The sequence below is a fragment of the Syngnathus acus genome, chromosome 9 (assembly GCF_901709675.1).
Source record: "Syngnathus acus chromosome 9, fSynAcu1.2, whole genome shotgun sequence".
NCBI classification, from domain to species: domain Eukaryota; kingdom Metazoa; phylum Chordata; class Actinopteri; order Syngnathiformes; family Syngnathidae; genus Syngnathus; species Syngnathus acus.
Genome location: NC_051094.1, coordinates 10,920,698 through 10,938,270, shown reverse-complemented (window position 1 = coordinate 10,938,270; position 17,573 = coordinate 10,920,698). Strand labels below are relative to the sequence as shown.

At 40.5% G+C, this 17,573-nt stretch overlaps 5 protein-coding genes and 1 long non-coding RNA gene across 10 annotated transcripts; 5 read left to right on the top strand and 1 right to left on the bottom strand.

Annotated features, from left to right (window-relative positions):
* Window positions 1–415: 415 nt before the first annotated feature.
* On the top strand, window positions 416–4,958 carry bag4 (BCL2 associated athanogene 4). The gene is made up of 5 exons (XM_037257746.1): window positions 416–664; window positions 1,066–1,185; window positions 1,749–1,973; window positions 2,052–2,321; window positions 3,462–4,958. The coding sequence occupies exons 1-5, from the start codon at window positions 662–664 to the stop codon at window positions 3,924–3,926; spliced, it is 1,083 nt and encodes a 360-aa protein (XP_037113641.1). The 5' UTR covers window positions 416–661; the 3' UTR covers window positions 3,927–4,958.
* Window positions 2,602–14,305, bottom strand: LOC119126566. The gene is made up of 3 exons (XR_005098665.1): window positions 14,294–14,305; window positions 11,880–11,884; window positions 2,602–2,736 (listed from the first exon to the last, which is right to left on the bottom strand). It is a non-coding gene; the product is annotated as an uncharacterized LOC119126566 (long non-coding RNA).
* On the top strand, window positions 5,180–7,581 carry LOC119126558 (dual specificity protein phosphatase 26-like). Of its 2 annotated transcripts, XM_037257756.1 has the most exons (4): window positions 5,180–5,307; window positions 5,402–5,611; window positions 6,510–6,721; window positions 6,802–7,581. In XM_037257756.1, exons 2-4 carry the CDS (start codon window positions 5,433–5,435, stop codon window positions 6,996–6,998), a joined length of 588 nt encoding a protein of 195 aa, XP_037113651.1. In that variant the 5' UTR covers window positions 5,180–5,307; window positions 5,402–5,432; the 3' UTR covers window positions 6,999–7,581. The 2 variants fall into 2 exon arrangements, with proteins under 2 accessions (XP_037113651.1, XP_037113650.1); XM_037257755.1 differs by having other exon boundaries at window positions 5,196–5,611.
* On the top strand, window positions 7,764–10,157 carry LOC119126549 (alpha-1-antitrypsin-like). Of its 2 annotated transcripts, XM_037257744.1 has the most exons (6): window positions 7,764–7,869; window positions 8,533–9,133; window positions 9,243–9,313; window positions 9,392–9,585; window positions 9,677–9,824; window positions 9,898–10,157. In XM_037257744.1, the coding sequence occupies exons 1-6, from the start codon at window positions 7,867–7,869 to the stop codon at window positions 10,090–10,092; spliced, it is 1,212 nt and encodes a 403-aa protein (XP_037113639.1). In that variant the 5' UTR covers window positions 7,764–7,866; the 3' UTR covers window positions 10,093–10,157. The 2 variants fall into 2 exon arrangements, with proteins under 2 accessions (XP_037113639.1, XP_037113640.1); XM_037257745.1 differs by lacking the exon at window positions 7,764–7,869 and having other exon boundaries at window positions 8,512–9,133.
* carnmt1 (carnosine N-methyltransferase 1) lies at window positions 11,077–15,359 on the top strand. 3 transcript variants are annotated; one of them, XM_037257742.1, is made up of 8 exons: window positions 11,081–11,246; window positions 11,625–11,820; window positions 12,062–12,228; window positions 12,396–12,536; window positions 12,616–12,794; window positions 13,284–13,397; window positions 13,769–13,872; window positions 14,438–15,359. In XM_037257742.1, the coding sequence occupies exons 1-8, from the start codon at window positions 11,119–11,121 to the stop codon at window positions 14,630–14,632; spliced, it is 1,224 nt and encodes a 407-aa protein (XP_037113637.1). In that variant the 5' UTR covers window positions 11,081–11,118; the 3' UTR covers window positions 14,633–15,359. The 3 variants fall into 3 exon arrangements, with proteins under 3 accessions (XP_037113638.1, XP_037113637.1, XP_037113636.1); XM_037257741.1 differs by having other exon boundaries at window positions 11,082–11,255; XM_037257743.1 differs by lacking the exons at window positions 13,284–13,397; window positions 13,769–13,872; window positions 14,438–15,359 and adding an exon at window positions 12,955–13,275 and having other exon boundaries at window positions 11,077–11,255.
* A 611-nt stretch (window positions 15,360–15,970) lies between these two features.
* wu:fa19b12 (uncharacterized protein LOC560551 homolog) lies at window positions 15,971–16,873 on the top strand. Its single transcript, XM_037257757.1, has 2 exons — window positions 15,971–16,461; window positions 16,651–16,873. Exons 1-2 carry the CDS (start codon window positions 16,081–16,083, stop codon window positions 16,807–16,809), a joined length of 540 nt encoding a protein of 179 aa, XP_037113652.1. The 5' UTR covers window positions 15,971–16,080; the 3' UTR covers window positions 16,810–16,873.
* The last annotated feature ends 700 nt before the right edge of the window (window positions 16,874–17,573 follow it).

Sequence of the window (17,573 nt, the reverse complement as noted above, 5' to 3'; positions counted from 1 at the left end):
CTCAGTGAGTGATTCACTCAGTGAGTGATTCACTCAGTGAGTGATTCACTCAGTGAGTGATTCACTCAGTGAGTGATTCACTCAGTGAGTGATTCGTTCACTCACAGATTCGTTCGTTGGTGAACGGGAAATGCAATTCACGACTCGTTCGTGAACGGGAAGTTACGTCACTGACTCGTAAAGTCCCTCCTCCATCTAACGCTCGCTGGCGCTGCTGATTGGCTGATTTTCTTCTTCGTTTTGTTTTACGGCGAGGTATTACCAGCTTCAATGGGCATTACTGACATCTACTGGTTAAAGTTATATATGAAAGGAAAAAAAGAACGAATCACTTTAGGAAGTGATTTGTTCACTCTCGTTCACTGAAACGGTTCGTTCTGTTTGAACGAATCGTTCACTCACGAGCCAACACTAGTTCACCGTGTCGTCATCCATTCAATTATTTCCTGATCTTAATCAAGTCGTCTGCTCTCATTAAGTCCCTTGTCTGCTACACCAGTAATTGGATCTTTTCTAGAATAGAGCGACGGGATTTGTCTTCAACAATATTCTTGCCTAGCCGTGGAGTGCTGTACAGCTGATACGTAATCAAGTGAAGCGATAACTGCCTGGCCCTCGAGTTACAACTTCGATAATAACCTTGCAAACTACCGAAAGAAATATGGTGAGTCAGACTCAAGCATCTGTTTCGTAGAAATGTTGTATTTGAGATGCTTTGTGCTATTGCTTAAGGCAAACAGTAGCTCTCCAGCGTAAAGCTCGTGCACATGCTAACTACGCAGCTATCGTGCTAACTGCTGTTATGTAATAGCTAGCGCTCTCTTGCTAGCCCAGCTAAGTTTGTTGCTCATCACGTTTAGTTTTACGTGACAGGATCACATTACTAGTTGATACTAGAATGCATTATACCATATCTTTCCGTGGTCAAGATGCGCGGTACCGCGTGCATTTGTTTATCCTGATAGAATGAGTTGGTGCCAGTATCAAGTCTACGAGTCTGCAATAGCAAAGGTCTGTGTGAGCAAAGGTGGAATATGTTGAGAATTTGTCGTTGTGCTTTCTCAGGACACCCCACAGTATCCAGGATATCCATCACACTACTGGTACCCTCAATCTCATCCCACGGGGCACTATGCAAATACCTATCCCCCTGGATCAGATGGCCAGCCACAGTATAACCCACAGGTGAGTTCAGTGTTTGAACATAACTTGAGGCAAAAGGTGTAGCGTTAAAGGAATCAGTCTGCCTTTGTTTACAGTATCTTACAACAATCTTATTATTTATTATTGTGTCATGCAGACAAGCCCGCCTGGGCTTATAAGGCACTGAACGATCAGAATTACCCTGCATGTTCTCCACATGCCTGCGTATGTTTCCTCTGGGTCCCCCGGTTTCCTCCCACGTTCCAAAAACATGCATAGTAGGCCGACTGTCTACTCCGAAACTGTCTGTAGGTGTGAGTGTGATTTGGTTGTTTCTTCATCTGTGCTCTGCGATTGGCTGGCGAACAGTTCCGGGTGTACATCGCCTACCGCCCAAAGTCAGCTGAAATAGGCTTCCAGCTCACCTGCAACCCTAGTGAGGATAAGCATTTGATGGATGGATATTACCTAAGGGAAGAATTGTTTTGAAAGCCCAAAAATGTAGCAACCCCTAACAAATTATGTGACCTTGGATCGCTCACATAATAGGAATCCTACGTTACACAATACTGTAATAACTCAATTCTCAAAATCTACCTTTGTAGGTAATTTCAGGAGGTTATCCAAATGGCCATGGTGTCTACAACCCAGCCCAGGGTCAATATTCAACGAGTGGGTTTCACCCATCCAACCCTTTCTACTGTGCTGACCCTCAGAGAACGCCTCCAGTTTCTTATCCTAGTCAGAGCTGTCCTGCAGAACAAAGCAGTGGGCAAGCTGGTCAGCCACATTCACAAAACCATCACTATCCTGGTATACACTGTCAAGGGGTAAGAACATTTAAATGCAGAAATTGTATCATTCCTTCTCACTGAATTTATTTCATCGTGTCACCTCTCTGTTCCCAGGGTCCTGGATATCCTCAAGTACCATATTCTCACTACAGCGAAAGTGGTCATGCTATGCCTCCAAACACGCTATATCCCACGGGCCAGTCTCTGCACTCCAACTCCCAGGCGGAAACTTGGGCACACCCTGGGACATACGCACCCTCACAGCAACAATGGCAGCCAGGCCAACAGCTTCCCCCAAATCATTATGGAAATCCCGTACGTCCGCTACACCCTCCAGCTTGGCCAGGGACTGGAACCGGTGCACCACCTCCTTATCAACCCAAGGTAGTATTTATGCAAATGTACAACAATCATTTATATCTAAGCTCATGGGAAGTGGGGGGTTTGCGTTTGTCAAGGTACCAATTGTAACCGTGTATGTATTTCTCAAAGATTTTGACAGTCAAATTCAGGTGTTGTGTCATGATGTGTTGCCACTGGTTAATGTGCTGTGCAGATGAGCGCAACGCAGTGTCAGTGCAGCACAGTGTGGGAAGGGAACAGAAAAGGGATGGTTAATTATGTAACGTGACATAATGTCATATTATGTCATATGTACAACAATCAAGTCACGTGACATTATGTCATATTATGTCATAAGTAAAAAATCAGTGAGTGCTTCCTAAAAATTGAAACACTGCTCTCACAAAGGAGCAGCATAGATAGATAGATAGATAGATAGATACTTTATTGATAGATACTTTATTGATCCCAGGGGGGAAATTCAGTGTTCAGCAATATCCATACCCAAGAGTGGATAACAGATATGCAGTACATTCTTATGAAAGTGTCATTCACCCACCAGTAATATGTAAATAAATAAACATTAATCATATTAAACATGACAAACATCAATCCAAGATCATATCCATGATCGTACCCCCGTCCCCCGTGTTGAGTTAAAAAGTCTCACAGCATGGGGGAGAAATGAGCCTCAGCCTTTCCGTGGAGCGGGACAGTGTCAGCAGCTTGTCACTGAAGCTACTCCTCCGCTTGGAGATGGTGCTGTGCAGTGGGTGGATGGGCTTGTCCTTAATGGACAGCAGCCTGGCCAACACCCGTTCTGCCACAGACGTCAGACCAGGCAGCTCGATGCCAACAACGGAACCTGCCTTCCTCTACCAGTTTGTCAAGGCGGGAGGCATCCCTCTTCTTGATGCTGCCTCCCCAGCACGCCACTGCAAAGAAGATAAATATCATAAATATCTGTTTTCAAATGTAAGTAGTAAAAGTAAAAAAGACATCCAACAAAAAAATATATAGGTACTTGAAAAATCGACTTAAGTACAGTAACAAAGTTGGTAAGTTATTTCCCACCACTGTAGATTTTAAAATCTCGCAGAAGGTTTCAAACCGCATTTGAGGCCAAGTGCCATGATGTGCTTTCATTACGGAAATGGGAAATAGTTCCGTGTTTCATTCCAGGACCAACAGCTCCAGCGCGCCCCACAAGTGGGACCGAAGCCCAGGCCGACCACATCCCCAAATCGCTCCAATGGGAAAGCTGCAGAAATTAGTTCACCACCTCAAATCTACAACATAGCAAGGCAAATTGATCAAAATCACTCACAAGGTGAGCCCCCACCCTCTGCTCCCACCCAATCCCCAGCTCCAGGCAATGCTGGACCTCAGTTCGTCAGCGACAACCCCAGTTTAGCTCGTGTCCAGCAAATCATGGCAAGAGTGCTGCTGCTTCAGGAAGATGTTGATGAATTTGTGGGAAAAAAAACAGACAAGACTTATAGATACCTGGAGGAACTTCTTACCAAAGAGCTGCTTGAGCTGGACTCTGTAGAGACTCTGGGACTTGAAAATGTCCGGCAAGCGCGAAAGGAGGCTGTGCAAAGGATCCAGGCCATTCTTGACCAGCTGGAAAGGAAGGCTTTCTAAAGTAGGTCATGAACCAGCTTGATGGGCCTCAGACCCTCCCGGCTTCTTCCAGATCTTTGAACTAGAGCGTCTAAATACATTTTTCAATGACCCAGTAGGCTGTTGGTTACATGTGACGCAGTGCCAATGCAGTAGATCAAGAAGCTGTTTTTTTTGTACATATCATAAGAAACTGTCAAATCAGTCAGTTACTGAATTTGGATTTTTGGTAGTCTGACTGATACAGGAAGAGGGAATTATCATCTGTTGCTAATCTCCAACAAGTGATTCAGAATCAAGTGATCACCCTGCTGTCCCTGCGTGTGTGTGTGTGTCAGTTTTAATGTGGTTCTTTGCTCCTCACAACATGCACATTGCCTTAACTGCCCATGAGTGTTTGTCACAGTTCTCTTGCACGGTCACATCGTCATCGATATCCGTCATCAAAGCAATCACAGTACCGTAGTTCAGTGTGTTTTGTTTCCGCTGTGCTCTGCCCTGCATGAATAATACTCTTGCAACCTCTGTGAACCCGTAATTGGACCATAAAGATGGAACCATAAAAAAAAAAAAATCTGAAAATTATTGTCATCTCTTTGTTTTTGGGCTTATGCTGCAGTTTCCAACTCAAATGTTTAAATTAAATTTATATGTTGAAACTATCCTCATACCTTCATGCATTGAGCACATTTTCCCAAATATCCATTAGAATTGTGAAGAACTCAGTTAATGTCAAAATCGGTTCTATCATTGTTGCCACCATACTTGCAATGTCACACAATCCTTCCAAGTATAGTGGAAGACAAATGTCCCACTTAAACATTGCGGCAGTGGTGACAAAATACCCTATATCAGGAGATGTTTAATATATTTAGAAAATGTATTGCATGGGAAATTTATCATTTGTCTTATGCACCTATTCATTTTGTTTGTGTGTACTGTTACATGAAGCCCAACTGTAAAATGTCAGGTGTAATGCATGTTTCCAACACAAAATGGAGATATATGGCTGACTATAAAAAGAATAAATAAATACATCTGTAAAAAAACAAAGCAAACAAAGAACAGCATTTATCACAATTGAAAATTCTGAGAAATAATAAAAAGGCTTATATTTTTAACTCATGGAGAAATGTGTCTTTCTTGCAAACTAATGTAATGAATTGCCATGTATTTTGTAGGTAAATTAAGGATTTTTTTTAAAGCTGTCTCATATTTAAAAAAACAAACAGTTATATTTGTGTAAACTTGTTGCATGGAGCCACTGCGTTGCTAGCGAGCAGTCTGGTCTATAAATAGGCAGCTATTTTGATGCAAAAGCACAACAGTAGAACCCCAAACGTTGGGACCAGGAATGAATACAAGGGGGCAATAGTCTCACAACGCCTTGGACATCCCGACGATAGTGTTGTGCTACTCTATCAAAGTTCTGCTGATTGCACACTTGCATGGATATAACCCTCAGGGAATTGTCCAAAACCTTTTTGTTGCCTCAGAGGAGTGCTTAAATCCAGCACTGGAAAAGAGATGTCTTTCACATCCAAACTTCCTTCATCCTGGAATGACAGACTTCCTCCCAGGAAGGTGGAAATTGACCTAAGCTCCCCTGGTTTAGCTGTGTGCGAGTTGGAAAGACTCTTGTTTACTGGCAAAGCCATCATCAGCCATGCAGACGAAGTATGGCCAAGGCTCTACATTGGTGATCAGTAAGTAGCTTGATTGCATTTCTTCATTCTGAAAATAATACTAGCTGGTCCAAATATTCTTTTAAATAACCCAAGATGAATATTGTGAACTTTCTCTAAGTTGAATTGAGTCCACACTCATCCAAAGAAATAAATCATATAGCTGTACACAAGTAATTCTAGACCCCTCAAGTTACTACATTCCTCATGGTGACAGCTGTGCTGTTTGAGTTTCCATCAATAACCTGGCCATTAAGTCTACTACACATTTCCCATGAACTCAACTTCCTTTATAGAAAACTTTTAAAACAACCACCACTGCATACAAAGTGGAGCATAATTAAGTCATACAACAACAAACACAGTTAAAACAATAAATTAGTCAAAGTCAAAAGTCAGAGAATACAAATGTGTTTTAAGATGAGTTTGAAAGATGGACAGTGAGAGGGCTTGCCTAATGATTGTCTGAAGGTCATTCCAAAGAGCGGGACAGGCTTGATCCCCGCTGAGCCTTTGCGTAATTCTCGGTACCTTTAATGCTGACCTCAGGCACCGAGCATGTGCGCATGAGTCAAGGCGCTCAGGGAGGTAAGGCCATTTAGAGATTTGAAAAAAAAAAAAACTAAAAAATGTAGAGGGAGCTGATTTAGGCATACATCCTAGGAGTTATGTGTTCGCAGTCAAGAGGCGAGCAGCCAACTCGACGCCTGATGGAGGACTTTCTAACTCCAAATAAAGTGCATTACAGTAATCCAAGGCATGAATTACTCTTGGGAAAGGAGATGCTTTATCAGTTCAAACTAAAATGTCTTCAGTAAATAAGCCACTCTGATGGACTGGTTGATGAAATGTTGCATTTCTTCATAAACCACTACTTTTGTAACAAATCACATGCTAAAGTATTTTTTCATCCCCACAGACACAGTGCCGAGAACAAGAATGATTTATTCAAGCATGGAATCACTCATATCCTTAATGCAGCTCACAGTCAACGTCGAGGGTCTCCCAACATCTACCAGGGAATGAAGATAAGTTATATGGGAGTAGAGGCAAATGACTCATGTACCTATGACATGAGTGTCAACTTCCAGGCAGCTGCGGATTTTATTCACATGGCTCTTAGCAGGGGAGGTGAGTAATGAAAAGAAGTCATCTGGTATTAAAATGAGCAATTAAAAGCAACTTTTATTTTGTGTATTGTGTTTCTTTAGGTCACGTTCTGGTGCATTGCCAGGTAGGAGTGAACCGTTCTGCCACCTTAGTCCTGGCGTACTTGATGCTGAAGCAGAGACTCACCCTGGTGGAGGCTATATGTGCCGTCAAAGAGAACAGGGGGGTCATTCCTAACCGAGGTTTCCTCCGACAACTTATCCGTCTGGATAGGCAACTATTTGGGACACATAAGTGAAGGTGTGCAGCTGGGAATTTTGGCCTTATAGAGGAAAAAAAGAGCACCATTAACATCACTTTAAGGCGCATAACTTCAATGATGCAAATTGTAAAAACATTTTTTTGTGGCCACTGACACTGCAAAATGCAGATTTCACTTATCGCAATAAATGAGGGATTACTGTATATATATATTTTACAATTCAATGCCTTCCAGATTTCTTTTCGCCATTTTAAGAAGCTTAGTGTGAAAAGTACCATTTTGGGATGGATGCATGTGAATTTCAGATCTTTATTTTGTAACTGTAATTCCACCCCCCTTCATTATTGCATACGTATATATTTAGAGGAAGAACTATATGCACTTACTAGATTTGCAGGTTTTTGTACACACTGCTTCAGTCTTTATCTGCACTGTGCAAACTGTGTTGTCACAGTCGAGCAGCAAACATTACTGGAACCCCCGAGAGTCGTAGAGGCTAAGCACATACAAGAGTACACTAATCCAAAGTTCAGTCGATTGGCCTCATTGGTGGGATGAAAGTCGAGATCACATTTTGGTGATGTAATTTATTATTGAATCGAAATAAAAGTCATGCAAATAAACATTTTGCCCTTGAATTGCATGAAATGGCATGAGGGAAATTAATGTTTGCTTGAATGTCCTTGGATGTTAAGTTTACAAATTTAAAATCAAGGTGAAAGTGCTTTGCATGATCATCTCAGCCACCACCGCTTCCTCACAAAATGGGAGGAGACATGAGACGACATCACGTGGAAAGTGGGCTCATCCCACTCGTTCAAGGTGTATAAAGACAGAAGAAGACCTCACTGTCCTGTCTGTTCGGCGTGACTGTGGGTTTTGAGGCTAGAGAGGCAGTCAGCAAATGGTAAGTTATTCAATATCCAAATCACATTACCTTTTCCACTTTCATAACATATAAAATGATCAATAATTCATTCCAATAAAGTATGTTTTTTTTTATTCAGCAATGTTGAACAGGCTGCTTTACCAAAGTAACAGAGACAAATGAAGTCTATTAAAACAAGGCGTTTTCAACAAAAATGAAACAACAGACTACAAACATTTGTTACGCTTAGCCTTAAAGAAATCCAGATCCTTACTTTGCTCCAAAACCACGTTGAACCATCATGCAATATGGTCGAAGGTACCTACTTTTTGGCCATGGATATTCTGCATTAGCGTACTGTTTGCCTTGAGGGAACACTGTACACTAGTCTGACAGTATATACTTTGCTTGTTGAACTTTGAGATGTCCAAAGGATTGTTTGTCTAATGCAGGGGTCTCAAACTCCAGTTCTCGGGGGCCGCATTCCTACATGTTTTCCAAGTTTCCCTTGTTAAACACACCTGATTCAAATGATCAGTTCATCCTCACGTTCCGCAGGAGCCTGATAATTGAATCAGGTGTGTTTAACAAGGGAAACTTGGAAAACATGTAGGAATGCGGCCCCCGAGGACTGGAGTTTGAGACCCCTGGTTTAATGTGTAATCAGAAGATCAATTCTACATGTTTGAACTTTCGTCATAGTCCACAATGATGCATGCAGCCCTGGGTGTCTGGATCTTATCAGCAGTGGTCTGTCTGGGAAGAGGCCACCACCATGAAGGACACACTGATGGCAGCCTCTCACACGTGAGCACGGGAAACAAAGAGTTTGCCTTCCGGCTGTACAGGCAGTTGGCGGCTCATTCTAAGAACCAGGACAAGAACATCTTTTACTCACCAAGTAGTGTGTCCGTTGCCTTTGCTGCCTTGTCTGTCGGAGCCCGGGAGGAAACTCTCCAACAGCTTTTGAGTGGTCTTGGTTACAACAGTTCCCAAGTTACACAGAATGATATAAACCGAGCCTTTAGTATGATCCTCAAAAGGCAAGAGAATTCATCAGACATCAATGAAGGGACTGCTGTGTTCCTGGATAACACCATCCAGCCAAAACCCGAGTTCCTGAAAGATCTGAAAGAATCCTTTTATACGGATGTGTCGAATGTCAACTTCCAGCAAACGACAGAAAGTGCTGACACGATCAATAAATATGTAGCGGATAAGACTCATGGGAAGATCGATAAGTTGGTGAAGAAACTGGATGCCGGCACCATCATGTATCTCATAAGCTACATCTACTTCAAAGGTACTTGAGGATAACAATTACTGCTGAAGTTTGTGTCTTTTTCGAGATCTGACATAAAACGTGGTGTTCTCTGTAAAATGACTCATTTCTGTTCATTCTTATCATACAGGAATGTGGGACAATCCTTTTGATGCCAAACTCACAAAAGAAGACGAGTTTACCGTTGATGAGAATACCAAGGTTTGAAGCTACATCTTGAAAAAAAGAATACCGATGCCGGAATGAAAATCTCCAACTTCACTCTGAATCTTTTTCCAGGTTGCTGTCCAGATGATGAACAAGGAGGATAATTTTGATGTCTATCATGACCTGGCAATTAACACGACGATCTTGCGCCTTCCCTTCAACAGCTCTTACTCCATGCTCCTTCTGCTGCCTGATAGCATGGAAGCACTAGAAAAGGAAATATGCCCAGAACATGTCACCAAATGGTCCAAGTGGATGAAAAAGAGGTTGGTTTGTTCACATTTTTGATGGAGGACCTAGCTAGATTGCTCCTGGTGTGATCATTTTAATCACTGTATGCTTGCCTGTTTCTTTTAGGATGTATGATATATATATTCCAAAGCTCTCTATTAAGACTGACTACGCTCTGAAGGAAGTGCTGATTGAAATGGGAATGACACACATGTTTGATAATCGAGCAGATTTGAGTGGCATTTTGGAGGGGAAGAATCTGTTGGTCTCCAACGTAAGGATGCGGTCAACTTTTTCGACTCTTCTTTCCGTCAACGCTTCATCTCACGCCGCCTATTTCATTTCAGGCTGTGCACCAAGCCACCCTTGATATTGACGAGACTGGAGCCACCGCTGCAGCCGCCACAGGCGTTGAGATCACTCTGATGTCCTTCCAACACGTCCCTGTGCTGAAGTTCAATCGTCCATTCATGCTTCTTGTCACTGAAAACACCACAGATGACATTCTCTTCTTGGGCAAGATAATCAATCCCACCATTTGATCAACAGCAGTTGGTGCATCCTCATCATTGTCACCATAATAATAAAATAATACTGCAGTCTTTGAGATCGTTATTTTACTTTTCTTGTTAAGTAAAATCTTGCCATCCAACCATCCGCTTGGATGCATTTCTTTTGTAAATTGCTAGACAAAATGGTTTTGTAGACTTCGTAATTCATTCTACATCTACCATCATGAGTCACTTCATCATTAAAATCTAGTGAGCTTGTCAAAGAAGCAAACCCAAGGCATGACATCACCTACACCAAGGCTCACAGATTAACTTGTGTGTTTCAGATCATAAGTAGATTTATTGATTTGTTCTTTTGCCATACATTTGCCTTTCCATCACTTTGGTAAAGGTTATTCTTGGTTCTAATTGTTCATAATACTTAAGCTTTTGTAGCTAATCTCTGTACTTTGCAAATTCCAATCTGGCCTTCAGATTCTTTTTGGTGATGAGTGGTTTGCATCTATGAGTGGTGGTACGGCATGTATATTTCTTTTTTCAAAGTCTTTATTGACAATGTAACTCATGATGGAGGCCTGTAGAATAAAAAAATATAAATTAATATACCAAGAATAATAAGCTTCAAGTATTTCTTCCCAATTACATTTTCTCTTCCTTTTATTAATCAGAGATGCAAGTAAACTTTTCTAGATTCTTTTTTACTACTACTACTACTACAACTAATATAAATAATAACCATAATAATATGTAATACGTATAGTGATATATTTACAAGTTCAGCAAGAGGGGGATTTTATTTCCTGAAACGTCATAGTTATAACTAGTGAATAGATTTTTTTAATTTAGAAAAATCAGCGTCAAAATACGTTTAGTGACACACAAAACTATGTCGTATTAATAGTTGCTCTTGACAAGACAAGACTAGCGTTATTATTTAGGGAAATTAGTATGCATGCCTGGGAAACACTCAGTAGGTGGCGGTAATACATCTAAACGTTTTGTGCCAACCCCGATAAAACACTAACGAAGAAGAAGGCTTCCCAATTTAAGGCAAACATGGCGGAAACAATAGAGCAGGCGACGCTAACCGGCGAATATTTTCCCAAGGAAAGAAAAAAGTTAACCCCCGAGGAAGAAGCCAAGCTAGAAAGGCAACATTTTTGGAGGATAATCGACGCCTTTAGGTTTTACAGGTGTTGTTATATGTCAAAATATAAAGAGTAAAAAAATGATAGCTTTAAGTTCTTTCGTAGCAAGTGTTCATTTCTTTTTGTCCATTCATTTTCCAACTGTACTTATTTACGCATTTGTCTGCTTTTTAATCCCTCAATTTGTGTCAGGGTGTCTCTTCTAGCACTCTTAAATGATTTTTCTGAAAGGTTGTAATCCATCCTTATCCATAAAAGAATGATAACGTTTTAGACAATTGGAATTGATATGACGTTTTTAGATGTTTCACAACTACCTGGATGTATAAATCACCGTATTAAAGTGGGATTCACCATAGCAACAACGTTTGTGTTTACCTACAAATTTCTAACCTATTTATTCATTTTCTTTAGGGTTCATGTACAAGAGCATGTCAATCGAGCCGAGCGTCATTTTCGTAGTCTACCTCAACGCCACCAGAATTTATTGCCGTCTGTCCTGCCCAACCTGGTCCGCATCCGTCAATGTGCAGACCACAACCATGAAGTCTTACAGGCCATTGTCGAGCACAGCATTCACATGTTTGAGAACATTGAATATGGGGAACGGGTGAGTCATGAGTTTTTGCTTATATGCCTCTTTTGTACTTGTGTGGGACCTTTGTCTACGATGGCTTGGTTCGATTGTCCAAAATGACGTATACTAATTTAGTTGGAGGCTTCCTGATAGGCCGAAATGGTTACTTGCATGTGTTAGCAGTGCGTTTGACTGGTGATCTATCCACGTTTTGCTTCAGCTTGCATGAGCCTCTGTCTAGTAGAGACTGGTGGATGGATATGTCTTTATTCAGGAGGATCAGAGGAAGGTGTGCCCATCCTCAACATTTGACATGGACAAACTGAAGTCCACCATAAAGCAGTTTGTCCGAGACTGGAGCGAGGCGGGTCAGGGGGAGCGGGACTCCTGTTATCAACCCATCATCCGGGAGATCCAAAGACACTTCCCAAGTGATCTATAGTAGGAAGGATACACCATACACTCAAGCTGAAGGATACTAAGAGTATTTTGCTCAGATTTGTATCGCACACAACGTAAATGTGTGTTGACATGATGATACATCATCAGTTGTGGTCTTGTAAACTCGTGAGTCTTTTACATGTGATATGTGTGTTTTATCCTGTCAGTGATGTATCTAAGGTCAGCGTGCTGGTCCCGGGGGCTGGACTTGGTCGTCTAGCCTGGGAAATTGCTCGTTTGGGCTACATTTGCCAGGGCAATGAATGGAGCTTCTTTATGCTTTTCGCTTCCAACTTTGTTCTTAATAGGTACATTGTGCACAAACATGAATCCGCCATTATATGATGATTACTTTCCTGTAAAGATATGTTTTTCTGTTTCACTCAGGTGTGAAAAAGTGAATTGTCTGACACTGTACCCCTGGATTCACCAGTTTAGCAACAATAAGAAGTCTTCCGACCAGACACGGCTTATCAGATTTCCCGATGTCAATCCTCAGAGTTTACCGCAAGATTCAGACTTCTCCATGGTAGCAGGGGACTTCCTGGAAGTCTATTCCGATGCAGGTCAGTAAACTAAAACCTTATTGGGGAAGGTATGTCTCACTATGTGAGGCGAAAAAATGTCTGTGCTGTTTAACAGATGCACACTCGAAAACGTTGTTGGTACCCTTTGTTAAAGAAGGAAAACCCTACAATCGTTACTGACGAGACTGCATTTTGCCAGAATGCATCATGAAAAGTTTCCGCGAGAATGTCCTTTGGACAGATGAGACAAAACTGGAGATTTGTGCAAGCCACAGCAGATCACAAATGCAGCATTGTAAGAAAAAAACGCTACATACACTACTGTTCAAAGGTTTGTGGTCGCTTAGAAATGTCCTTATTTTTAAAATAAAAACGCTATTTTTTTTCCAATGAGGATAAAATTAAACTAATCAGGAATACACTCTATACATTGTTAATGTGATGAATGACTATTCTACTAGATACTAGTACTGCACTATTCTACTAATTCAGACGTTATGTATTTAATAAATGGCATGCATCTGTTAGATTCTTGGGACTGTGTGGCGACGTGTTTTTTTATCGACACGGCTCATAACGTCATACAGTATGTGGAAACCATCTGGAAGATTCTTAAACCCGGAGGAGTGTGGATCAATCTGGGTGAGTCCCCATCACAGTCCCCATCTAACAATGATCATAAAAAAAAAAGTTTGTTACTTTGTTGGATTTATATGCAGGCATTCACAGTTTCGATTCCATTTGAATACTTTTTAGTTTGTACAGGGCTAAAATCCCAATGAGTAGGTGTTTAGCTGCATTTCAGAAAATCATTATATGCTTGTATTCTGTATTCTGTCTATGAATTAGAAATTACAATGCAGTTGATGAAAACATGATTAAGAAGATTTTCCAAAATGTAGTAGTCACATATCATTTGTGGTTTTTTTCTGGTAATATTTTAGAGAGGTTGAGGCTCAATATTTTTTTTTTCTGGGAGAAATTACAGAGTTTAATGTCATTGTTCCCCTCAGGTCCGCTGTTGTACCATTTTGAGAACATGGCCAATGAGCTCTCAGTGGAACTCAGCTATGAAGACATCAGGGCAGCTATGGTGAAATTAGGCTTCCACATAGTGGTAAACACAAAAGTTTTATACAATCACAAAATTACAGTAACGTTTTTTAGAACAATATTGTTTTCCCATAAATTTCCACAACAAATGATAGTATTTATTTTTTAATAAATTTAATTTTTATATAATATTAGGGCATAGTAATTAAAAAAAATCATTTTTAAGAGCAATTCACTTTTAAGGCTCAAGAATGTTTAACACAGACATTGTAATGTCGAACACTAAATAAAATATTTTAGGTAAAAAATATAAAGCCAGTCTCATCCACGTTTTTTTATCTTCAGAATGTTTCCTTTCACCTGCTTATATAAAGCTTGAATAGCCTTGTGGGTTGTTCTTTTTTTTTTTTTTTTTTTTTTTTTTTTTTTTTAAAGGCAATTTGTATTCTGTATCGAAAGTCTACAGCATGTCTTTGTTTCTCAACAGAGATAGATAGCTGCATCTCTTTTACTATGAAGTGATCTGTGAGGCGTTATATAGAAACGCTGTCAGGAAATGCACGTCCCTACTCTATTTTGTGTAGACTGAAATCAGTTTGCTGTTTGAAATAACACCTGTTGTCCTACAGGTGGAGAATGAGTCTCTACATACCACCTACACAGAGAACGAGCGTTCCATGTTGCGATACATTTACGACTGCGTCCTCTTTGTGGCACGGAAACCGGAAAATCTGTACTCTAACTGTCAGGCAGAGGATGAGCCACAGAATTCACCGCCAGCTGCCAAATCGCCACGACAAGATAACTCAAAGTCTCATACGTGAGTGGAATTTTTTTAGCCAAGGACGGTAAACTTTGATTCACTTGAAAAGAAAAGAATGACCAAGGAAGGATGGAAACTGACCCCAATTATCTTTTTGTTACATTGTGTTTCTAAGATGCCAAAAATGTAATCAACTCAGGAGGGGGAGACACTTAGCAGAAACTAAGGATGATTTCATATTTAAGACAATTTGTTATTTGGACATTGCATTAACAGGGAATAGCATCAAGAAGTGGCTTTTCCAAGCACCTTGTGGTAAAACGCAAGTTTACAAACAGGTTTCTGTTGAGCAGATTTTTCGAATGCTGGATGGAATTAGTCAACTGCAAAAAGTGTAGAAAGTACCGTAGACATAGACTACACTCTTGTTCAAATGACAGTTTTTTGTGATATACAGTGTATAAAAAAAATCAAGCTAAATAATTTCAGATTTTTGCACATGCTCTTATCAATGGGGGATGTGGCAGTGTTCAGAATTAACTACTCATTTTGAACATTAAGTGGAAGCCAGCTTCGGATGGAAATGACGCTTTTTTGAAGCACTGAACTACTCTGTTGAATCGCTTGGAAACTGGGTTCAGTTCAATTCTTCAAGCTTTGGTTAGTGACCTCTCCTGGAGAAAATCAAGGCTGCAGTGTATTTGAAACCTCTTTGCTTTGAAATCTTAATATACACAAACAGACTGAATATCACATTTCTACAAATAAAATATATTTTTATAAATAAAGTGATGAATTTGTGTATTGTGATAGCTGTTGGAGAGTGCTGCGGAAACATGTCATAGTTTGGATGTGCTTGTGTAGCTGGCCACTATGTGGTATGGGGAATACACAAATAAGGCGCTTTTTTTCTTCTTCTACATTTCTGAATTAAGCTGTGGTTTTCTTTTTTTAAACCTCACAGCTTTTCCACCTTTATAAAATAATTGCTTACAAAAAACAGATGATGCTGGAGTGCATAAAAATGGCTGACACTTGGAACACAATAGTATAGGGTTAAGATTTAACCTAACCTTGTTAAAAGGCCTATCAGCCAGGATGTTGAACAATGCGGTTTCAGATATGCAAAATATTGTCAAATTTAAAGACAAGTTAAAATTTCTGCATTGTTTGACTAATTTGGGGATTTTTTGAGTTTATAATAACACCTTTTCTGTAGTAATGTATCCTGTCCTGTTTTTCTCTGAAATTCTTTATTTCAATTGCTCCCGAATCATGCCAAATAATAAATGCATACCGTTCCAATATGGCGGCCTAAAATACGCATCTCAAGAAGCATAGCCGGAAAAGACGTGTTTTTTTCCCTAAGGCGGGGCCAAACTGTGATTGGTCAGTTACAACTGCGCCGCAACGAGCTACTTCCGCAGATAAAGCGTTTGGTGAGTTTTTGTCAGAAAGTAGCTCCTGTAAAATATTGCGCATTTTTGCAATCTTGTGATTTGCTCTTTGATGGCAAAGAGGCTCACCGACGACACTTTGATTTCCCAGTTACCCATTAAGAGAAAATTCCTGTCTTCTTGCCGTGTTGCTGACCTGCAGCTCGGGAGCATGGCTGTGTACGGAGGCGTGAGCCCATCGAGCACACGAGATTTGTTGATTGATCACTGCAAAAAGAGGAGACGTAGCGTAGAAATTCCAGATGTGCCACAGGAAGAAGCGCCTCTGGATCTCACGGCGACAACCCCTGACGCGCGCAAGGAAAGTATGAGTATGTCACATGCGCAGACATGCGGACGCTACAATGAATCTCTCGACTCCACTACGGCCAGCAAACGACGCCGAGAAGAATATGTGGAATCGGGGACTATCGCTTCTGAGGTTTGCACTAAAGTAAGTCAACTAAAAATGTAAAATTAAAATACGGAAGAAATGTACGTACGTGCACAATAAAAATCGATTAGCTGGCGTTGCCTGGTTAGCGACTGCCACTAGATGTCACCCTTTGCCCATTGTTTGTTTTATATTACGCACTGAACAAGTGCGTGTTTGTCACCTTTTTCCTCGATTTTTTTTTTCCAGACAGACATCGATTCTGAAGATTGCACTTACAATTCTTTTCAGTACTGGAGGGTCCCTTTGCCTCAACTTGACCTTTCGCTGCTGGAAGAAACCACAGAACATTGCCAAGTACAACACAATTCAAATGTCAGAAACGCTTTGGATGCAATGGAGACCTGACAATGTCAGACTTTAGCAAGCAACCTAAAATATATGTAGAACTGTCAATGCCAATTTCTTGTGACTTGAAACGCAAAAGGGATATGTACAGTTGTTTGTTGACCAAGTGACCAGCGCATTTTCCAAAGTTTTCTTTTAAATTGAAAGCTGTTAATATGACATGTTTATATACTGCACTATAGTAACCTATTACATTTCAGTATGCTAGTAGAATTTCACAATGTCACTCGTAATGTAAAACGACTACAATTTAGCCTTTAGAAATAACACAATCACAAGTTGGCCTTCAGGTTCCTCTACCATCATTGAAACTTGAAGCCTGCATGAATGAGAGAAACTCCCAAATCAACTAGCATGGTCCAATTGTGATAAAAGAAGACAAAGACTTGGACAAATGAGAATTTTCAGTAGCGATTTCACTGGTATATATTCTACAAGTGAGGACAAAGCCCGCACTAGTAAGTACATTGTTTTTGACCATCATGTTATTGAGCCGTATCCTAGTTTTGGACATGTAGTGGTTTTGTACATGGTTTTGTGGGTGAATTGAGACTTTTCGTATTGTCATCTGATGATGATCTAATCCAATAAATCACTTTCTTACCAGCCTGATCAAATTGTTAAAAATGTTTTTCTTGATAATATCGGAAGTCTTTGGTAGCTGAAGTGTATTGAACTTGATTAATTAGTTTGTGGAAAAAACACATTGACCAATGGTAAGTTCACATGTTAATTAAGTTGCTTTGAATTTGAATGTTTATGCG

Bases quoted from the DNA above. Each gene is read 5' to 3' on its own strand.
- bag4 (XM_037257746.1), top strand. The intron at 1,186-1,748 runs GTGAGTTCAGTG...CTACCTTTGTAG, and splicing joins AGCCACAGTATAACCCACAG to GTAATTTCAGGAGGTTATCC. The intron at 1,974-2,051 runs GTAAGAACATTT...CTCTGTTCCCAG, and splicing joins CTGGTATACACTGTCAAGGG to GGTCCTGGATATCCTCAAGT.
- carnmt1 (XM_037257741.1), top strand. From the start codon at position 11,119: ATGGCGGAAACAATAGAGCAGGCGACGCTAACCGGCGAATATTTTCCC. The intron at 11,256-11,624 runs GTGTTGTTATAT...CATTTTCTTTAG, and splicing joins GACGCCTTTAGGTTTTACAG to GGTTCATGTACAAGAGCATG. The intron at 12,537-12,615 runs GTACATTGTGCA...TGTTTCACTCAG, and splicing joins TCCAACTTTGTTCTTAATAG to GTGTGAAAAAGTGAATTGTC.
- LOC119126558 (XM_037257756.1), top strand. From the start codon at position 5,433: ATGTCTTTCACATCCAAACTTCCTTCATCCTGGAATGACAGACTTCCT. The intron at 5,612-6,509 runs GTAAGTAGCTTG...TCATCCCCACAG, and splicing joins AGGCTCTACATTGGTGATCA to ACACAGTGCCGAGAACAAGA. The intron at 6,722-6,801 runs GTGAGTAATGAA...GTGTTTCTTTAG, and splicing joins CATGGCTCTTAGCAGGGGAG to GTCACGTTCTGGTGCATTGC.
- wu:fa19b12 (XM_037257757.1), top strand. From the start codon at position 16,081: ATGGCAAAGAGGCTCACCGACGACACTTTGATTTCCCAGTTACCCATT. The intron at 16,462-16,650 runs GTAAGTCAACTA...TTTTTTTTCCAG, and splicing joins CTTCTGAGGTTTGCACTAAA to ACAGACATCGATTCTGAAGA.
- LOC119126549 (XM_037257744.1), top strand. The intron at 9,586-9,676 runs GTTGGTTTGTTC...TGTTTCTTTTAG, and splicing joins TCCAAGTGGATGAAAAAGAG to GATGTATGATATATATATTC. The intron at 9,825-9,897 runs GTAAGGATGCGG...ATTTCATTTCAG, and splicing joins AGAATCTGTTGGTCTCCAAC to GCTGTGCACCAAGCCACCCT.